The sequence below is a fragment of the Pocillopora damicornis genome, chromosome 12 (assembly GCF_964200805.1).
Source record: "Pocillopora damicornis chromosome 12, jaPocDami1.2, whole genome shotgun sequence".
Taxonomy (NCBI): Eukaryota; Metazoa; Cnidaria; class Anthozoa; order Scleractinia; family Pocilloporidae; genus Pocillopora; species Pocillopora damicornis.
In genome coordinates, this window is record NC_142681.1 from 16,981,830 (window position 1) to 17,000,911 (window position 19,082).

Sequence of the window (19,082 nt, forward strand, 5' to 3'; positions counted from 1 at the left end):
AGGCTATAGGGGTATTAAGGGAGAAGTGAATTTGCTGTAAAATTTCTGTAGGACATAAAATTTCCAAAGTTTGTTTGTAAGCTGGATCGTTTTCTGACAATAAAAAGAGGAAACGATATTTGTGCAACCCCCTGGGAACTAAGTTTTATTCAAATTTTCGTCTGTAACCATCACAGATTATTTTTCTTTGACATACTCAGTGATATCCAATTATTTCTCAGCTCACGGCTGGGTTCTAAAAAATGAAAAACAAAACAGCATTTTATCATCATTATATTTATCTCTGGAAAGTGTGGGTGCCTCACAAGATGTTGGCAAAAAAAGATATTGTTGCAGCAAGGCTACGGAGACTAACCCAAAAAATCGTATCTCTTTTGTAGCCAATAAGAAAGCAAGAACAAATCAATAATTTATCAAGGCTTTTTAAAAAAGGCTTACTTACAGTAACCGATGAAATTGGAGAAAGACAATAATGTCATTGTGTGGTGAATTTTTCAGCTTTTTTCACCAAAATATTTTTTTTTGCTGTGACTAACTCGAAGTTTGTCCATTGTTACCCGGCTCGTAAGACGTGGATATAGCTACGTCGTTACCACATACTAAGAGATATACAAACCTATGAGGACTTTGGCTTGACGTTTGCAGCAAAACGGCCAATCACATTTCCTGCGGGCGAATAGCGTGCCACAACATATGTGTGAGTGATTCCGTTATCTGACACTATTTTGGTCAAAGCTGCGCCCAGTTTGGTGGTGCTCTTCCATACAACCTGAAAGCAGCATTGACAATAAGTAAACGTACATTTGGCTTTGAAGTGCATATCCTTCTTCTTCACCAGGAAAGCTATACGATTACGGGTCATTTAGCTGCAGGAGGCGGGGATGTTGCAATGGTGAGAGTTCTCGCCCCTCACTGCTGTGGCCCAAGTTTGATTTCTGGACCTGGCGTCGAAAGTGGATTAAGTTAGTTGGTTGTCGTCCTTACTCTGAGGGTTTTTCTCCAACATTAAAAATTCCAGTTTGATCCTGAAACAGTGGACAAGAAGAGCCACCACGTGAAATATGTTCTAATAAACATTACTATTGTTATTATGATTATTTTAAAATTAAAAAAAAATGACTACATATCTGATGCCATGAAAAATGTGGGTGAGCAAATCAAGATTGTTTGGGAGGATGGTACATCGAAGCTTTGTAAAGAGCCAAGTAAAGCGAAGCCATTACCATGTCGGAAAAATTCCAGCCCCTGGTTGCACTGCAATTGGCCCACGTACGATTTTTTCTTAAGTCAACGCCACTACTCCGTAACGGTCATGGGCCAATTTTAAGGTACCAAAGAAACTCCCGATTGATAAATATGTTATGATTAGATTTTTGATCAAATAAGTTATCAAATTACTGAAACAGCGTCGTAATTTTGAGTTTTAGTGTAACCAACACATATGAAAAATGGATGGGAAATTCCTCTCCGATCTTGATGAGAAATTAAGGTGCTCAGACATCGGTGATGAGTCTTATTCTTACCGCTGTGAAATGTCCAGTAGCGAAACTAAATCCTGGATTATCGAAGTCATAAAACTTTATTTCATTGTACCTACCAATGAACAAAATAAAATCGGTTTACTTCAGGATTTGGAAAGTCAACATAAAGCAGATGTCAGTTAAAGGACAGGATGTAATCGTAAACAACTCGGCTATGACGATGTCATGATGGAATTGCCTATGAGCTTAAAAAATCAAATGTGGAGCAAAAAGTGGCGATACTAACATTTTCGGGCTGGGAGGGGGGAGGGGGAGGGAGAACAGGAGCGCATTGGGGTTAGGGTACGTGCAGTCTTGGTTTGATTCCAACAACTAACGTCACGCGTGGGTTGAGGTTGCTGTTGAATCTCATCTGTCCTCTGAGGGGTTTTTCTCTGGGTTCTTTGGTTTCTTTCCTCAATAAAAAACCAACACTTTAAAGTACAATTTCGATTGAAATCAATGTTCTAAAAGCTCTAAAAGCCATTGGCTGAAAGCGTCACTGCTTGATGTAGGTGATTTATCTCATTCAATTTATCTAATGTTACTGCGGGGTTTTGTGTGGACATGAGGGAGGCGAAGGCACCCTATTAGAGGCTAAGTATCCTATACGTTCCCATTATCCTAATGTATTCATCCATATTCGTGTTCTCCTGAAAAAGATCGCACGACGATTTCTTTTCCTCATGTCTTCAAGAATTATAAAAAGGCTTGTGGAAAATGTTCATCGAGGTTAATTAAAAAACTTGGTTCTTATTTTGACCTTCATGATGACTTCCGTTCAAAGTATTGAGAGTTAGATCACTGTCACTGGCAATATTCCGTTTTAGAACTGCTCTCACTCTAAAAAGATCACACTTCAAGATATCCTGAGCTCCAACTATTTACATTTACGTGCATTTTGATTAGTTGCTACTCATAATCTGTCGATAATACTAAATTTGTGATAAATTTCCCTGGTATACCCTTTTTTACGCAGCTATGCCTACCAGGACTTTACGGCATCTGAACAGGATTTGACAAATCCGCTCGAGCCTGAGTACAGGTTTTCTCCTTCGGCAATGTTTTTAGCGTGGACTAGGCGTCCAGTAGAAGCCAAGTGATCTGCCCAGTTCTTTGCATCCTGAGCCAGTTTGTTATCCCACACCAAAGCTGGGGCTCCATGAAGAGCCCGCTTTTCATTATGGGCCTGCAGGCAGGCATCTGGGTCCACTTCGTAGTTAAAGATAAAAACAATGTTTATCAAAATAAATAAAATACGTTAGTTTATTCCGTCTGCCCTTATTCAACCTTTGTTCAAGAATTTATAGTCCTGCAACGGGAGGCCATCACACAAGACCTGTTCCATGCTGTGTTCGACTGCCTTTAAATCTGCAGCGTGTGGTATTTGAGTGACTGTTAGTCATCCATAATGTCTGTCTAGCTCAGTGTGATGTATCTCCAGAGTAGGCCATTTGTCTCTCTGTATTTCCGTCTATCAATCTGCCCGTTTGACTGTCTTTTAGCTGCCCCCGTCTAATTGCCTTTTAGCCCTTGAATGCCTGTCCGTTGTAAGCTTATACCTGTGGTTATATGGACATGCCCGTTCCTCTATTGGCATGTTAGATAGTTTGATTTTGTTCTAGTTTGGTTCTATTCTTGTTTGATCTTAAAGACTCACCTTGTGGGATTGGTGTGGGCGCCACTGAAAAAACAAGGAAAAAAGAAGCGTACACCTGACTAAGTTGCATATGAAAAAGGAGTTATAAATGAACAAAAAGGCTGTCAACAACAACTAAAAATGCTCGTTTCGCAGCAAACGTGCATGCTTACTCAATTACCTTACTGCGATACAATACTAAATATATTAATTTTTTTCCTTAACTCAAAATGAGATGATAGACCTTCTAAAATGAGGTAAAATTTCTAACAGGGGTGATAACGTGGCTATATGGAAATGAATTCCTGTGCGGATATAATTCAAACTCAAAAAGCTTTTTCTTGGATTACTACGAATGCTATTCCCCCAATGGCCAAAACAATTACTGTTTTGAAAATGGTTAGACCCCACTTCTACTGGAAGTCGTTTCTCATACCACACATCTACTGCTCTGTGAAGTTTTATATGAAATAATTCATATTTTTTGTACTGCGGTTGTAGATGAAAGTGAAATGTGATCATCGCAGTAAATTTTCCAATTTAAGCAATTGGAAAGAAGAAGCCTGAAAAAAATCAGGGCTTCAACGGGATTCGAACCCGTGACCTCCGCGATACCGGTGCGATGCTCTACCAACTGAGCTTTGAAGCCACACATTGGGAGCGAGGTCAATTTATTGAGTTTATTTATTGAGCAATTTATTGACTCAATAAATTGACCTCGCTCCCAATGTGTGGCTTCAAAGCTCAGTTGGTAGAGCATCGCACCGGTATCGCGGAGGTCACGGGTTCGAATCCCGTTGAAGCCCTGATTTTTTTCAGGCTTCTTCTTTCCAATTGCTTAAATTGGAAAATTTACTGCGATGATCACATTTCACTTTCATCTACTGCTCTGAAATCTTATTAACAGGCGAGCCAATGTTCAGCGAAATGTGTTTCTTCCAAAAAATTAATGATTAACAAGTAGAGAAAAACTGGGTTCTGAATCTTCCACTTGGCTCCCTCACTATCTCAAACTGCCCAAAATATTTTGTTCACATTGTCTATTTCTAATATCACTTACTTATACAGTGACCACAAGTAGCATAACAGTTTTTTCTCATAAACTGTTCCATGCCGCCGGTACATCCATAATTTTTTTTCCACATAGTGCAGTAGCTACCCTTTTTGTCTATCTCGTTGGCTGTACACGCTGTGGAAAACATGCTCGTGTATCACCAAAGGTAAAAAAAATATATCGACAGATGTAGACTAAGTCAAGCCTTTGACCGGAGTCCCGTTTTGTTTCTCAAAAGGCAACTCAAGATTGTTCCACGTTTCTTTTCACACTTATTGCTAACAATACAGCTTGCTATGCATGCAAAATACAGCTTGCGCACTTAGTACCTACAATAAAGCTTGCTACGCATGCGAAATACAGCTTGCGCACAGACGGACTTGCCAACGAGCGCGCAGCCAAAGTTATTGCCTGGATAGGTTACCATAATTTCTTTGGAACGGGCTTCTGTTTGAGAGTTCATCTTGAATGGAAAGAGCTAATGAAACTGAATCTGCTGTTTGGTACGACTCCCGAAGAGAAGTCTGTTCAATTCCTGATTTCAACTTCTTTTGTAAAAATGTTTATTACATAATAGTTATTATAAAATAGTAAATTTTCACCTTTCGGTGCTTCCGTTGGAGGCACTGCAAAAGAAAGTTTGTTGATTTTAAAACATGCGACGGTGACATTTGGGGCGAAATAAGTTCTAAATTCCGATTTACTTCATTAGTTTCTTATCTTCATATCACCGAACTAACATTACATTCCAGCATCTTCCTGACTGTAAAGTTAGTTGTCTGTGTTTGACTATGTCTTAGAATATGATTTTACTTACGCTGGCAACGGCCACAACTTGCGTAGCAGTTTCCCATCATAAATTGATAGTATTTACTATTCTGAGAACAAAATCCTTTGCCTTCCCACTGTGGACAGCCACTACTTTTGTCCATTTGGTTTTCAGCACAAACTGCAAGAAAATATAAACTGCAAATCATCGTTTACGTATTAAGAAAACATGAAACACAAAGGGTGCAAGTGCTAAGCAATCTCGGTGGTAACTAAGTTCTCGTGATTTTTTCGTCAAATAATCTGATAGAGCTAAATTTCCTTAAAGCGAAGATGAAAAAAATCCAGAAGGCTTCCCCCCAATCATAAATTTATAGTTAAGGTCTTGTCACTTGACTCAAAGCAGTTTTAAGGAAGGTTCAATCAATTACGATGTGTATATATAGGCAAGAATTGAAATATACTCACTGGCTCTTTTCTCGACGTCGTTCTGTATAATAATTTTTGGACCTGGGGCGCCCTCACACGTCACTTGAAACGTGACGAGGTACAGGCCAATGAATAAAATGGAAATCATCTTAAGAATATCTGAATATTTGAAAAAAAATGCGTAAATGGAAAGATTTTTTTAAACTGGCTTCACACATTTTCACTTTGCCATGCGTCGTTCCACCTTCACCTCAAGGCGTCTCTGAGCGATAAAACCAAGAGTGCCTCCCATATCATTAATGTTTTTATCTTTACCGAATTGTTAACAAAGAAATGTGTTCTAATCTACTGTAATGGAAATAAGTATTAGAATTGTATCGATTTCTAGGAAAACTTAATAAAACCCCAAAGGTGAAAGAAAAATTATAATAATGATAATGCTGATAAATGGAGTATGCATTAACTATTTCTATATTGTGACAGTCGTGTTTAATTGGATGTTTCCCTGACAACTGAAGTCGTTTTTGTAAATTTATCATTTCAAAACTGAGCATTGTAATTCCAATTTTTCCCCGCAATTTTGATATCAACAAATTTAACGAAACATTTCCTGTAACTGTAGAATCTGAATTAAGAAAAACGATAAATGTTTACTTTCTAAGTGACGCCTGCATCCATATGCAATTTGAGATCAATTGATTTTTTTGCACATAACACCTGTTAGGTTAAACCTTTGAATTACTGTAATTCGATTGAAATTTAGTTAATTTTACGCGTCTCGAGATGGCTGTGTTTCTTAGGTTTTAGACAAATTAAAAACTTTCATAAATCTATTAGCACATCAGATCTTGTATAAATGACCCCACAAGCTTTTCAGCCTTTACAATTATCATTTTAAAATAAATTGAAAAGCTTTTTAATTGATAGATATCGTACTTGACACAGGGGTTTTTATTCATAGAATCCATCAAGACATGCAAACGAAGAAAAAAGTGAAAGTAAAAGCCTAATTTTTTTCAAATGGTGACGGTATTTTCATTTTTACTCCAAAATGACGCATATTCGTAATCTCTATGTCAATTTTATCAGGTTTGGTTATTGTTTCCGTAACTAGGCACGTTGAGTTTCAAGATCCAAATTCATCGAAACTTTGCAACTAGAGGTTAAGAATAAAGATTTGTTTGAGATAAAATTTAAGACTCCTTTAAGTGAAGATCTTGTGAGGCATCTAAAGAAGCTAAAATAAAAAAAAATTAAAAGGAGAAAACTGATCCCACCTTGTAAACGTACGGTACTTGGCCCGCAACAGTCGTGAACTAAATTGCGATGACAGATTACTGAAATGTTAGAAATAAGAGCTAGTTAAAAGTTGTAAAGTATACAATAACACCTTCTTAGTGAGGAAGGACACTCTCAGTTTTAAAAATCCAAAGAGAGTTTTTTTAAGTTCCGTTTTAGCACTTAATGGATTGTTATCCTTTTTATATGAGATAAAAATTTACTAAGATTGATCCTACCTTGGGAAACGCACTGCACTTGGCCTGCAAGTGAATCGAAGTGGGACGGGGAGAGATGTTGAGATTTATAATGTCGATAATTACAGGGCCAGAAATGCAAATCAATGTGTGAATAAAAGAAAAATAGGATCTCTTTGACGCATAACCACGATCGTTAATAAAAAGGAAAACACACCTCTACATTTCTTCAGTTGCTAACGATAAAATAAGAAATTTTCCTAACAATTCTTTTGTGGGAATCATTAATGAGTGAATGTTAACTTTTCTACCAAAAAATTTTTTAGTTCCTTTCGTTGCATGTGTGAGAAAAGGTGAAGTCATTTGGTGAACTATTCAAAGGATTACAAAAGTGTAATTAGGGGTGCACTGTGAAATTGATTTTGGGTGTATATTGTGGTTCTTAATCTCGATCAAGGTTTGATATAATGTTGCTTAGATCATATTTCCAACGGGTACGATTTTCAATCATTTTTTCACTGTTGAAGATAAAGCAACAGCTACGCACCATTTCTCTCGTACATGCCAGTGTTGAAAAGTAGGTGAAAACTATCGTGTCAAAAGGTTGCGTTTGTTCTATGGGGCGCTTTGAAGAGTGTGAAGCCAATTGACAGATCTTTCCAACGCTTTCAATGGCGCAATTAAGGGAAGATTGTGGGTTGAAGAAGTATTTATCGACTTTTGAAAAACGTGATCTCCCTAGATAGCGTTTGTCAGGTAACATTTTGACACCTGCAATATGTGAATCAGGCCCTGTCCGCGCTAACAACAAATCAGTCCATTCTGGAAGGTTCTCATTTCTACCCGGTTTGAGCTGGAAACCAAAGCTTTTAGAAGTCATCCCGAGGACGGAGAAGGATGTATTATAACACGCTGTCTGCTTATACATGCTCTGTCGTAAGAGTATGTTATTTTTCTTTTAATGAAATGCGGTGCAAATGAAATGATGAAGAAATACTCCTTTTCAAAGTACGGGTAATGTGTTTTCTTTAATTGAATTGAGGATAAACTCGAGGGCATTCGCCATGGTTTGGTACTGATTTTTGCGAGGTAACCAATCCTTTCACCAAGACATTGCTTTTGGCAATAGATACAGTTATAAGTGATAAGTTCGACTTTTTCTATTTTTATTGAAAATAATACAAAGACATACACATTTTCTAACACGTTCGTTATAAGATTTACCCTCTGCGAACTATGGCTATCACAGTTTGTCTTTGGTTAAAACTGTGCCAAAAGTACAATTTATCAATGCGGCTTGTGATGCGTTCTGTATATTACAACTTCAGATATAGTTCCTATCTCTTCATGATTAATAATCTTAAAAATCTATTTCCTTTATTAATCTATTCAATCATAGACCTCTTTCTTTAATGGCAGGCTTAATTGGTATTGCCTGCATTCATGTAAATTAGCCTTTTTGGACTTGACAGCATATGAATTCACATGGGTTACGTAACCTATTGTGTGGGGTGTTGCATGGTATATGTCGTGACAACTGCTTTATTAGCAGAGAGTTTGTATATATACAGCGTTGCTTTCATTCATATTCATTCGCATCATACGAATGTCTCTGCGCCCTCAAAATTAAATACTCAATACTCAGTGAGGGCTGTCAGTTTTTATAAACATATTTACAAAGAGTATGCATAAGAGTCAGTGCGTTTATTATATTATCAGTCGTTGGCTTGCTGTATTAGGAGCCTTTCAGAGTTTCTGTAACCTTGCCGTCAGTTTCCATATACATATTTACAAAGATTATGCGTGAGTCAGTGCGTTAATTGTATTATTAGTTGTTCGGTTGTTGTATTTTGAGTCTTTAAGAGTTTCTGTAATTATTCGTGCAAGACATAATAAAGAGGGTCGCACACAGCTCGTGTTGACACACCCCAACTATGGTAGCTTATTACATGATAAATGTTTTATATTCGTTTGAGCGGAGTAGCGAATTAGAGTATAACTACAATTTTGGCTCCCGATTGCAGCCAAGAATTCTTATTCGCATGCTTCACGTCTTTAAAACCCAATTTATCTATTCTTATCCCTCAATTGATCGTTTTTGCTCACATTTAACTGTCAGTTACAGTTATAAGTTGGGCAAAACAAAATTTTAAGTTTTCGTGTTTATGAAATAAAAAATATTGAACTTTTACTTGACCTAAAACACTAGGGAGCGGAAAATATATTGATTTTCTTTTCATTGAAAGAGAACGAAAGACATGAAATCTGATGCTTCTTAATATTCAAACACATGCTTGGCCTCGGCCTTGGCCTTAATCTCCAAAATCTTTACAAGCCAGATATGGCAGGTAAAACTCTAGAATAATTAAAAATTTATCTTTCAAATCGGCATTCATAATCCCACGATATCAACAAACACTTTTCATTTAACGAAAACATCATGTGTATTTCACGTTACCATGTTCCCACCAATAGCATAACTCAATTTTTTTGCATATAAATCACACACTTTCCACGATTCCTCTATTCTCTCGACGAAGGGCTTGCGCTCGAAACGTCAGCAGCAGAGTTCTTTACTGTGGCCGATTCATATCATCCACTCAGGTGATAAGACCAAGGTTCAGCGGAGAATCATTAATGAGCGAGGAAAAATCGTTTATAGTTCATTTTACAATTGAGTGCTTGGTTGCCAAGCCTTTAAACAGGAGTGAGGCTAAAGTTGACCTTGTTATGATACAAACCTTGCTGCTTTTCAAATGCAAATTACTTTGTTATCATGCTAACTAGATACTGGTCTCTATCACAACAAGGTCACCTTCAGCGTCCACTCCAAATCAAAGGCTTGGCAACTAAATACACATCTGTGAAAAAGACTATTCGAAAGCAAAGGGACATATATATTGATAACATTCAAGAATTAATTTGGTTAAAAATGTCTTGAGATATGAAGGAGGATGTCACGTGCAGGTTTATTCTCGCTGGACAAAAAGTTTTACATAAAGTAAACGTTGACTTTTATTCAACATGACATGAATTTTAAAGTACATTTTAAGTAATAAATTAGGGTTTTTTTTTAATCGCAAACTTTGATGGGTCATCAGCCTCGCAGAAGCATATTCCATTATTTGTAACCCAGCTTAAATATTACATGACAAGTTCGTGCTTGACGAAGAAAAAAAAATGAATACAGAAACAAACCAAATTAGAGGAGAAGTCTGCTTTTCAAATCCCTTTTACAACTTTGGGCTGTTGGTAAGCTTGAAAGGCCGAGGATAATTAAATAATTCTCAAAACGTTCGAAGATCAAGCTGAAACTCAACAGAATTTATGATCTTTTCACTTTTTGATGAAATTTCCTTTCAAAGAAACGAAACTGCCCTTGATACATTCAAGATTGCAAAATGGTTTGTTGCAGACGATAACGACAACTTGACTCTTCTTCTTTTCTCCGAAATTCTAATTTTTATGATTAATTGATAATAAGACTTCGTGTGGTCCAATTTGGTCTTTAATCATACAAGTGATAAACAAATCGGTCTCCAGCTGCGCGGTCGTCTGATTTTGTCATCACTCGTATGATTACAGACCGAATGGGACCCCACTCAATGCTATTACCATCACTAAAAATTATTGTCGTTTTCATTTGGGATAAAATCGATAAATGTAAAAAAGAAAGCTCCTTACGACATCTATAGCGATTTCGTAGAAATAAAAAGAAAACCTGTGCTGATTAGAGATTTGGTTTTTCAGTATTTTAGGCTAAATTAGTCCTTTCTAGAAGCTATAGACTACTAGATACTGTTTCCCAACCCAACTCTTGTTCACAGCATAGCTAAAGAAAAATCACAATTACTCATTTAATTGCTTTGCCCGCTGAATACAAGAAATTAATAACTTAGGCAGCCGAAGAAAAGATTGATTTGGGAATTTGCAATATTTATATCCCAATTTAGCTGCCTGTATATAAATTTCCTCTCCTGTGATGCAAACTATGAAAGTGTTTAATTAGATTATTTGCGGTTCTTAATGGTTTAATAGCAATTCTCAAAAGAAGGCTTTTTCGTTCATTGTAATTACATATAGCATAAGACAAAACAACTCCCTCAGCTTTTGGTATATCAAATTTGCCACCGGCTTGAACAGAACTTGCGCCATGTTTTGTGAAAAAGTTTTGCCCGCCACAGTCGCGTTTTTACTCCTTCTGAACTTGCCAGGTTCAAAATCAGAGGCACGGGTAAGATTTAATTCAAACTTATTTGCACACATTTTCACCCTCTACCTCAGCCCTGAAATATAAATGCACAGCCAATCAAGGAGGCGTTTGATGGCGTTTTCAGGGAAGATTGAAAGTTTCCTGGTCTTGCCAAACACAAACGTTTCTAGATCAGTAATTTTTTTTGTTAATAAATCAGGCTATTTTATAGTAGGTATTAATAACATCTATGAAAATTACTGAAACTCTAACTTTGCGTTTTTGTTTTGTTTCTTATCACTTGGCTATCACTTGCTGATGGTTTTAGAGCTTTTCTCCACGTCATAAATTCTAAATTGCCCCGTGCTCTAGACACGGAGCAATAATTGACGTGATCGAAAAATTAAGACAAAATGAGGTTACTCAATTGGAAGAATCTTCGAAGTACAACGTGAAAGGTAGTGATTAAATGTAAGTGGAAGTGACTGTCCAGTTAAACAACTGTTCTGCCCCTTATCGGTAGGATCACAAGGGTTCGAGTCTGCGAATAGGACCCTTCAAAGACTACAAGCCCAGGAATTATAAGGTTTGTGTCGCATTGAGTATTGAGTAAATTTTAAGGCGGCGTTTGGCATCAGCGAAAAGAAAACCACACTACTCCCCTAGTAGCAATAGTAAAAACACACCTAAATGACAAGAAGAAGGTACAGTCTTCACAGCAATCATTTCCAGTTCCCTTTAGCCACGCGTAATAAGCGTGAGCTACGAAGCACTACAGGGTGAAAGGGAGAAAAACAAGCGAGGAGTTAGGGGATGGAGGAGGAGCATTCGATTGCTGCTGCCCTTGCTTGAGTGTCGAGAAGATTGAAACCGATTGGATTTGAGGAACTTATATGAAACTGCGACTTAGTTCCTTCAATTTGATGAAAGTTAAATGATAATTATTCTAGAAAGTTAGGATGCCGTGATTGCATTAACCATCATTGGTTTAGTCCATTGCCTCACTTATTTCTTATGAAACCTGTCACAATTTAATGAAGGCTGTAGCACATACATTTCATACACATTCATTTTCAACATTCTTTATTCTGTCGAATTGGTTAGTTGATGAGAAATGAAGAAGGTTTTTGATGTTTTGAGGTCTGTTGATTAACGGTGTAATGACAACTTTTCATGACGTTTAATATCTCACACGTTCAACTTTTAAAACAAAAAAACGCTGACTGATATACCTCTTCTCTCTTTCTTATTTCTTGTTTCGTCTATACCTTGACAGAGAGAAGATGGAGGAAGAGAGGTGCAAAGGTATGTTAAACGTCAAATGTTGGACAAAAAATTAAAAGCGCGTTTTAGCTGCACATAAACAACGACGTTATCAGCTAGATTTACTATTATTTCATAGCTACTCACAAAATAATGTTTTAAGGAACAAAATAGTCTGAAGTGACCAAAAACTATAAAAGCAATAGACTTGGTTCTTTTACTGATCCTTCGATTTGTTGATTGTTTAATTTTTTTCCGGACTTGATGAGTCCAGTCTTTATTGTTACGAGTTATTATTGTAAATATAGGCTTCTAGAAATATCTAGAGTGCTGAGTCATTCTGACTGGAATACTTTAGAACTTTCCAGAACATTTCATCAAGTCGCGCATTTATTATGTATTACTTCTAAAATAGTTCTTATGTAAGCGTCTGGAATGTTCTAGAACACTTTGTAAAGATATATTAAGACTCACTTGTGTAGTGGTAGTAGTAGTAGTTGTTGTTGTCGGAGCGACGAATGCTTTGAAAGCTATACCGAGAGAGAGTCACTGCGGAAGGCCGCTTATTTCAAAGAACTTTGGAGACAGCAGCGAGGTTGTGTCGGTGGTGAGCCAGGATATTGACTGTGGTGTGCTTAATTAGGTTTATTAACGATAAGTATTGTGCTGCTTTTAGAAGTCGCTCCTTGTCAAGAACATTACTCGCTGTTTAATAAAGTAGTTGAACGAGTTTGTGGGACTGTAGTGTTGGATTATACCGTCACATTATCGTACAATGTTCCATGTACAAACGAAGACGGAAGCATTTGTGTTTTAATGAGGTTATTGGAAAATTTACAGGCAATTATTTTAATTAACACAAAATTGCAAAGAGAAATCATATTACTACTTGCCAATAATGTACATGAAAAACATCACAGAGAGTCAAGAAATTTTGAAAGCGTGCGCGTCATTCGTAAATTGCACTCGTCTTAAACTTTAAACTCGTGTTACTAGTTTTCAGCCGATCAGAAGCACGTAATTTTCTTCATGTACATTATTAGTTAGTTAATTTTAAGCAATTGATCATTTTATCTACTACAGGGGAGACGGAAGATCTCAGAATTTAGGAGAAGTGAAGGAACAGGTATTTTCATTGGACTATCATCACCACGTAATGCATTTATATCAATGTCAGCGACGTTATTATTAAATAAGAATCAATTTGGATGCCACAATTATCATAATCAGCATCATCATCCTCATCATCACTGACATGATTGTTACCATAGAAATAATTATCATATCATTATGGCCATCATCATCATTTCCTTTATCATTATCCTAATCAATATCATCATTGTCACTACGGAAATATTATGTACTTATTGATTGAGTGGGAGGACCGGACTGGAAAATAGTTGTTTCGAAGGTCATATCGAGGTCTCATCAAGTCAGGACAATAAAAACACACAATTCATCGAAAAAACGCGACTTTTGTCGGTCTTTTTTTCTTTTAAGTTTTTGCGACAAAGCCGTGTAAGTGCAGGACCGGACGGCTTTTCCTGGACCGGCTCACGTCAACCAATCCGGTCCTACAACACTCAGTTTTCTATGGGCTTGCGCCCGCGAGGCCATACCGGTTATGTAATAGTTTCCATCGTTTCACAACTATCCTTGTTATTTTCATGATTCATGTAGCAGCCAGCAGAAAGGGAAACAATGGAACTCAGTCGTTACAACCCGCGCTATAAGGTTGGTAATGAAGCAATGGCTGTTAACTTTATGATTATTGTTCCAAGCACGTAGGTAACATAGCTCAGACGGTTAATGTATCATGTCAGCAAAGAGGTCGACCTTCGTAACTAATGCCGCATGAAGCAACAAGGAATACTGCTAGTTTCTCCCGTTTGTGGAAGAAAAATGTAACCTTTGGCCAACTGTTAATATGTATAACTTTTCCTAATCATTTTAACATTTTTAGGGAAAAAGGGACAAGGCACCTGAACCAATGAGAACCTATTACAGGCAGTTGAGAGACAGTCTGCGATTTTTACAAGAATAGCTCAAGTCACTCAGCCTCAGGGCCAACATACTCTTTTGTTACGGATACAAACTTGTTTGAAATAAAGCATAATCAAAATGCTCATGGTTGTTAAGTTCGTTGCCTTTTTAAACTAGACTCTGTGAGCAGGGTAACTGGGATACCTGGATGGTACTGGATCCTTGGAATCAAGTGTAGTGATACTTCGGGTGTCGGACTAGTATACTGAAATAGTGCGCTCAAGTCTGGCCAAGGGCATATACCTATTTTAAAACATAGGCATGCTATGCATGCAAGAGTTACTTTTTTGTAGGGTGGGTGGATTACTTGAAACATTGTGAGTAATGTCTACATTCTTACAAAAGGAGAGAAGAATATTAATGTGGGAAAGAACGAAAATGTCGAATTACCTCACTCACAGGTATTTTGTGGTAGATTATGTGTGTTTTGCAAATAAATGTAACCAAAAATAAACTGTATTGGTGCCACGGATACCTGTTAGCACAAAATGCAGACAGCAGACTGCAGACCGGATACAAAATATACAATGCAGACTGCAGGGTGGGTACAAAATGCAGACTAAGAATCTGAAGAGTTTTTACATCTGGTATATAATAACATGTCATCTTACAGCTTACCGAGCGTCACGCAATCGCTTTTCTGCGATCTGCCTTCACGATAATTTGCACTATTGTGGAATATTCCTGGCCCATTTCTTGAGGAAAATCGATCGCAATATTATTTCAAGCCTTCAATATAGTCTTCTTACTTTGCGCGCGAGTTGGTTGGTGTGATGTCTGTACAGATTTTACCAACGTAATAAAAGTAGATGACGTGAATAACAGTGATGGTTAAGCAAGCTTAAAACAGCAGAAATCGCAAGAAAAAACAACGGATACACAGGGTATGAGTAAGTTTTATTGATTTTACGAGAAAAATGTTCATATTTCGAAATATGTATCGTTATAAATCGACCATACTTCGTTCCCTATACTATTCCTTATAACGTGCAGTTCCTCTCGTAACTTAACACCAAGTCACACAACGCGTGACGCATTCATGAATTAATCGTTGGCTTTTTCTCGAGACGTGAGCTTGGGCCGCCTGTGACAAGACAATTGCATAAACAATATTTAACATAATAACATTATACACAAAAAAACACAGGGTTTTGGGTCACATATTTATTAAAAAAAGAATATCCATACAACTACAATGAAAACAAACATAAGATTCACCTTTCTGATCGTGAAATTAATACCATTCGTACTGTTATCGTAGCTACGTTCCTTGCCATCAAGTGAATCCAACATGTCTTCTTTCTTCACAAGCAGTTTGCATCTATTATAGTTATGTTCTTCAGTCTCACGGTAGTAGTGTTGTTCAATAGATTGTATAGAGTATATGCAGTTTGGTTTCAGATTTCAGATTTTGCTTTTTACAACAAGTGAACGTTTTTCAGCTAAGACATTGGCATATTTAGCATACAAGGCATTCAAGGCTTTCATGGCTTTTAAGCGTTCGCGACTCAATCCGTTCCAAAATTACCGCTCAATAACATCTTTCAGTGTGGATTAGCCGCGATTAATACGACTTGTATATGCGTCTGTAAGTATTTTGCGCGTTTGCGCCATAATGCTCCAGGAGACCGCAATCCAAATACATTAAAATACAAAATAACCGACCAAAATCTCGTGATTCATGTGACCCGGCCCTGTCCTTGCATGACAACGTCAATCATCATTAAGATAACAGGCGTGATCAGCATGTGAACACCTTCATTGGATCATAATTAGTTGTCATGGTGTTGAGGGATAACACGCGTGATCAGCATGTGAACACCTCATTGGATCACAGTTAGTTGTCATGGTGTTGAGGGCCCAATGACCTCTAATTACTATTGCGCTATTTTTTCATTTTGTGGCGGAGGAAAAAAAAAAAAAAAAAAAGACAACAAAAAAACAAAGGCATTTTATGACTGGGCTACCACAGGTATCCCAGTAATAAAGGGAAAAGCCTTAGGAGCATACTCAGATGTCATGGCAAAGACGGAGCAACAAATTGTTATTACAAAAATCATTTTAGCCCTTGGATATGGTTGATGTTTCCCCATTTTCAAGCAAAAGTACGAGAAAGTTGTAGATTATCGGTAATCTCAGATTCTTTTAATAACGGAGGCAGCGTTGTCGAGTGAAAAGTGACCCGCGTCCAGAGAGTCCTACTAATCATCTATCTCGAAAAGCTGATTTTGCTAGTCGCGTCTTCATTCAATGCGGAGAGGTTCTCTTAAATTTTAGAATTTGGCATCGAGCCCAAGTCAAAACTATTCCGGAAAGCAACCACAAACATCTATAGTGAAGCATCGATCCAGGTGTTCATGATTATTTGGAATTTATTTTTTGAAGAATCTTTCACAAATTAAACAAAGCGATTAATAAGTGAGGAAGCACACAGTAGCCCCGCACTGTTCCAACTAGGTTCAACCATAGAGCAGATTACTTACACTCACACAATTACTAATTTAACTATTCTTTTTCAAAGAATTTCCATATGTTTTTTTAGACTATTTTTGAAAAAATCAGTTTTTCCCCTTTTTGCTACTTTTTGGACAGCACTTGTGTAATTTTTGTTATTATGCCAGCTGTACGTGACATCCCTTGACTCAGAAATACAGAAATCTTTCGTAGTTGATATTTGTTCGTGGACATAAAAATCAACACATCATTTCATTCAAATTAGTATTTACGACAGCCAAGATATTCCTGGTGTCAATTGTGCCAGCCTGTTGTTTTGTTTTGTTTTGTCTTGTTTTGTTTTTTTTTCCACTCTCCTGGGGACCAGAGGTACGCACGAGTCTCTTATATGGCTCGCCTTTTACGCTCGCCTCGTGTTTGTCCAACTCAATGAAAAAAGCGCAAAGAACTTCGCGTTAACTTCCGACTGTAACGATACGCTCTTCAACTGATTACGTATAATCCATAGCACTACAACCATTTTTAATGTTTCTCTTAACCGACAACAAATAAGTAAAACGAGGAGAGTGTCGTAAGATAGTTTTTGATCATAAAGTTATTACCTTTTTTAACAGATCACTTTTACCTCCCAGAAAGGTGATAATCTATTTTTCAACCCCGCAAAGTACAATTCAATTTGAATTTATTCAAATGACTGTATTCTTGAAAAGTACAATATAACCATTCAAGCTCATAACTATGAAATATTCAATGAAAGTGCTTTGGTTATATAGTTTTTTTGACATAAAACAGGTCAAGGTATTGATAGCCTCAAGTTTTCCTGCTTTGTCTATAATCAGTTTCTGATTTCGGCCACGAGTTTGATTGCAAACAAAGCTATGTCTAAATTTTGCAGAGAATTTTTCCTTCCTATGTTGAGGTTTTTGCTTTTCATAATATGTCTTTCATTACTATCGCAAAACCAAGTAAGACTGAATTAGGTCCAAAGTTAAACTGTGTGAAGTTTTACTCTCTACTAGCAAATTAAACGATACTGCACAGGCTAAGAACTTAATTTCAAAATGAAATTCGGTGGTTAACACGATATTGCAACTTGAGAGGTACCAGTGTAAGCTCTGGACAGGTCATAGGCTGTAATGTCACCCTCACTTTGCTTCACTCCACCAGTAGGAATTTTATGACTTTGTTGAATTTGAGCCGAGGGTTAGATTCTGTGATACTTCAGTCTAATATCAGTGCCCGAAGGTCTTTGGCACTTAGGTATGTGAATATTTTAATTTTTTCTGACTTAGGCAACATATTTCCTTCTGCAATATAAATATACTGTAACTCACAGTTCAAAATAAGAAACACTGGTAAAAATATGAATAAGATAAGTAATCTGATTATGCCATCGTCAAAATGACGTCATAGGGGTTATTACGTATCAATGAACGGGGTATTGCTTCTTATCAAATTGGTGGCCTTACTTTTAAAACTCAGCGTAAGTTCTTACATAAAAACCACCAATTGATAACATCTGACACAGCTCTCAAAACAAGTTTAATTTGGAAAGAATGACTTTCATCTCTGAATCAAATATAAATGCATTGTTTATTTTTGATTATCTTTTTGTCTTCATTCTTCATGCTGCAAAGAAAGAGTGAAGAACGGTGAGGAGATGCCAACATGCAAATTGCTGGCAAACAATATCTCTTGGACTGAATGTAACGACTGAAAGATTAATTAAAGAATTAAAAATATTTCACCTTTTTGTCACCTCTGATAGGGCGATCGAGAATCCAATAAAGGACGCTTTTTAATCCGCTGCGACCTTCAAAAACGTAACAATTATCTCTCATTCAACGCTTTCGGAAATAATGGCGATATATGTGGAATTACTGATCACACAAGACTGCCCTAAAAAGAAAAAGGAAAACAGAAAAAGTTTAAAAGTTTTTTTAAAATCTTAAAGACAACTGAACTTCAAAAGAAGACCATCCCTTATCAATCATTTGTAACGTTTCGAAATACTAAAGATTTGTCCCCTTCAAAGTGTTATACAATTTTAATCAAATTAAAAACTGTCTTTTTCAACACATTCATAAAGAGCCCCTTTCTTTTCTCTGTCAATTCTGCAAAGTTGGGGTCTCATTAATACCTAAAATACCAACGCTATAGCCGCCCCCATAAAAAGATCCCCGTTTACATCAAAATGCAAATAATAAAAAATTGTTGGTAGTTTAGTTCGATTAAGGTTTTTTTT

General features: G+C 36.9%; 2 protein-coding genes and 1 long non-coding RNA gene across 4 annotated transcripts; 1 reads left to right on the plus strand and 2 right to left on the minus strand.

The window, feature by feature from the left end:
- Positions 1-118: 118 nt before the first annotated feature.
- Positions 119-7,039, minus strand: LOC113675582 (uncharacterized). The gene is made up of 11 exons (XM_027192174.2): positions 6,928-7,039; positions 6,688-6,747; positions 5,450-5,569; positions 5,031-5,162; positions 4,816-4,839; positions 4,220-4,348; positions 3,181-3,204; positions 2,510-2,732; positions 1,524-1,593; positions 617-769; positions 119-235 (listed from the first exon to the last, which is right to left on the minus strand). The coding sequence occupies exons 3-10, from the start codon at positions 5,556-5,558 to the stop codon at positions 617-619; spliced, it is 864 nt and encodes a 287-aa protein (XP_027047975.1). The 5' UTR covers positions 5,559-5,569; positions 6,688-6,747; positions 6,928-7,039; the 3' UTR covers positions 119-235.
- Positions 7,040-10,906: 3,867 nt separating this feature from the next.
- LOC113675579 (uncharacterized) lies at positions 10,907-14,466 on the plus strand. Of its 2 annotated transcripts, XM_089188857.1 has the most exons (6): positions 10,907-11,119; positions 11,601-11,663; positions 12,354-12,382; positions 13,424-13,466; positions 14,021-14,074; positions 14,304-14,466. In XM_089188857.1, the coding sequence occupies exons 1-6, from the start codon at positions 11,039-11,041 to the stop codon at positions 14,382-14,384; spliced, it is 351 nt and encodes a 116-aa protein (XP_089044983.1). In that variant the 5' UTR covers positions 10,907-11,038; the 3' UTR covers positions 14,385-14,466. The 2 variants fall into 2 exon arrangements, with proteins under 2 accessions (XP_089044983.1, XP_089044984.1); XM_089188858.1 differs by lacking the exon at positions 14,021-14,074.
- Positions 14,467-15,261: 795 nt separating this feature from the next.
- Positions 15,262-16,036, minus strand: LOC149036758 (uncharacterized). Its single transcript, XR_016181496.1, has 2 exons — positions 15,602-16,036; positions 15,262-15,467 (listed from the first exon to the last, which is right to left on the minus strand). It is a non-coding gene; the product is annotated as an uncharacterized LOC149036758 (long non-coding RNA).
- Between the last annotated feature and the right edge of the window lie 3,046 nt (positions 16,037-19,082).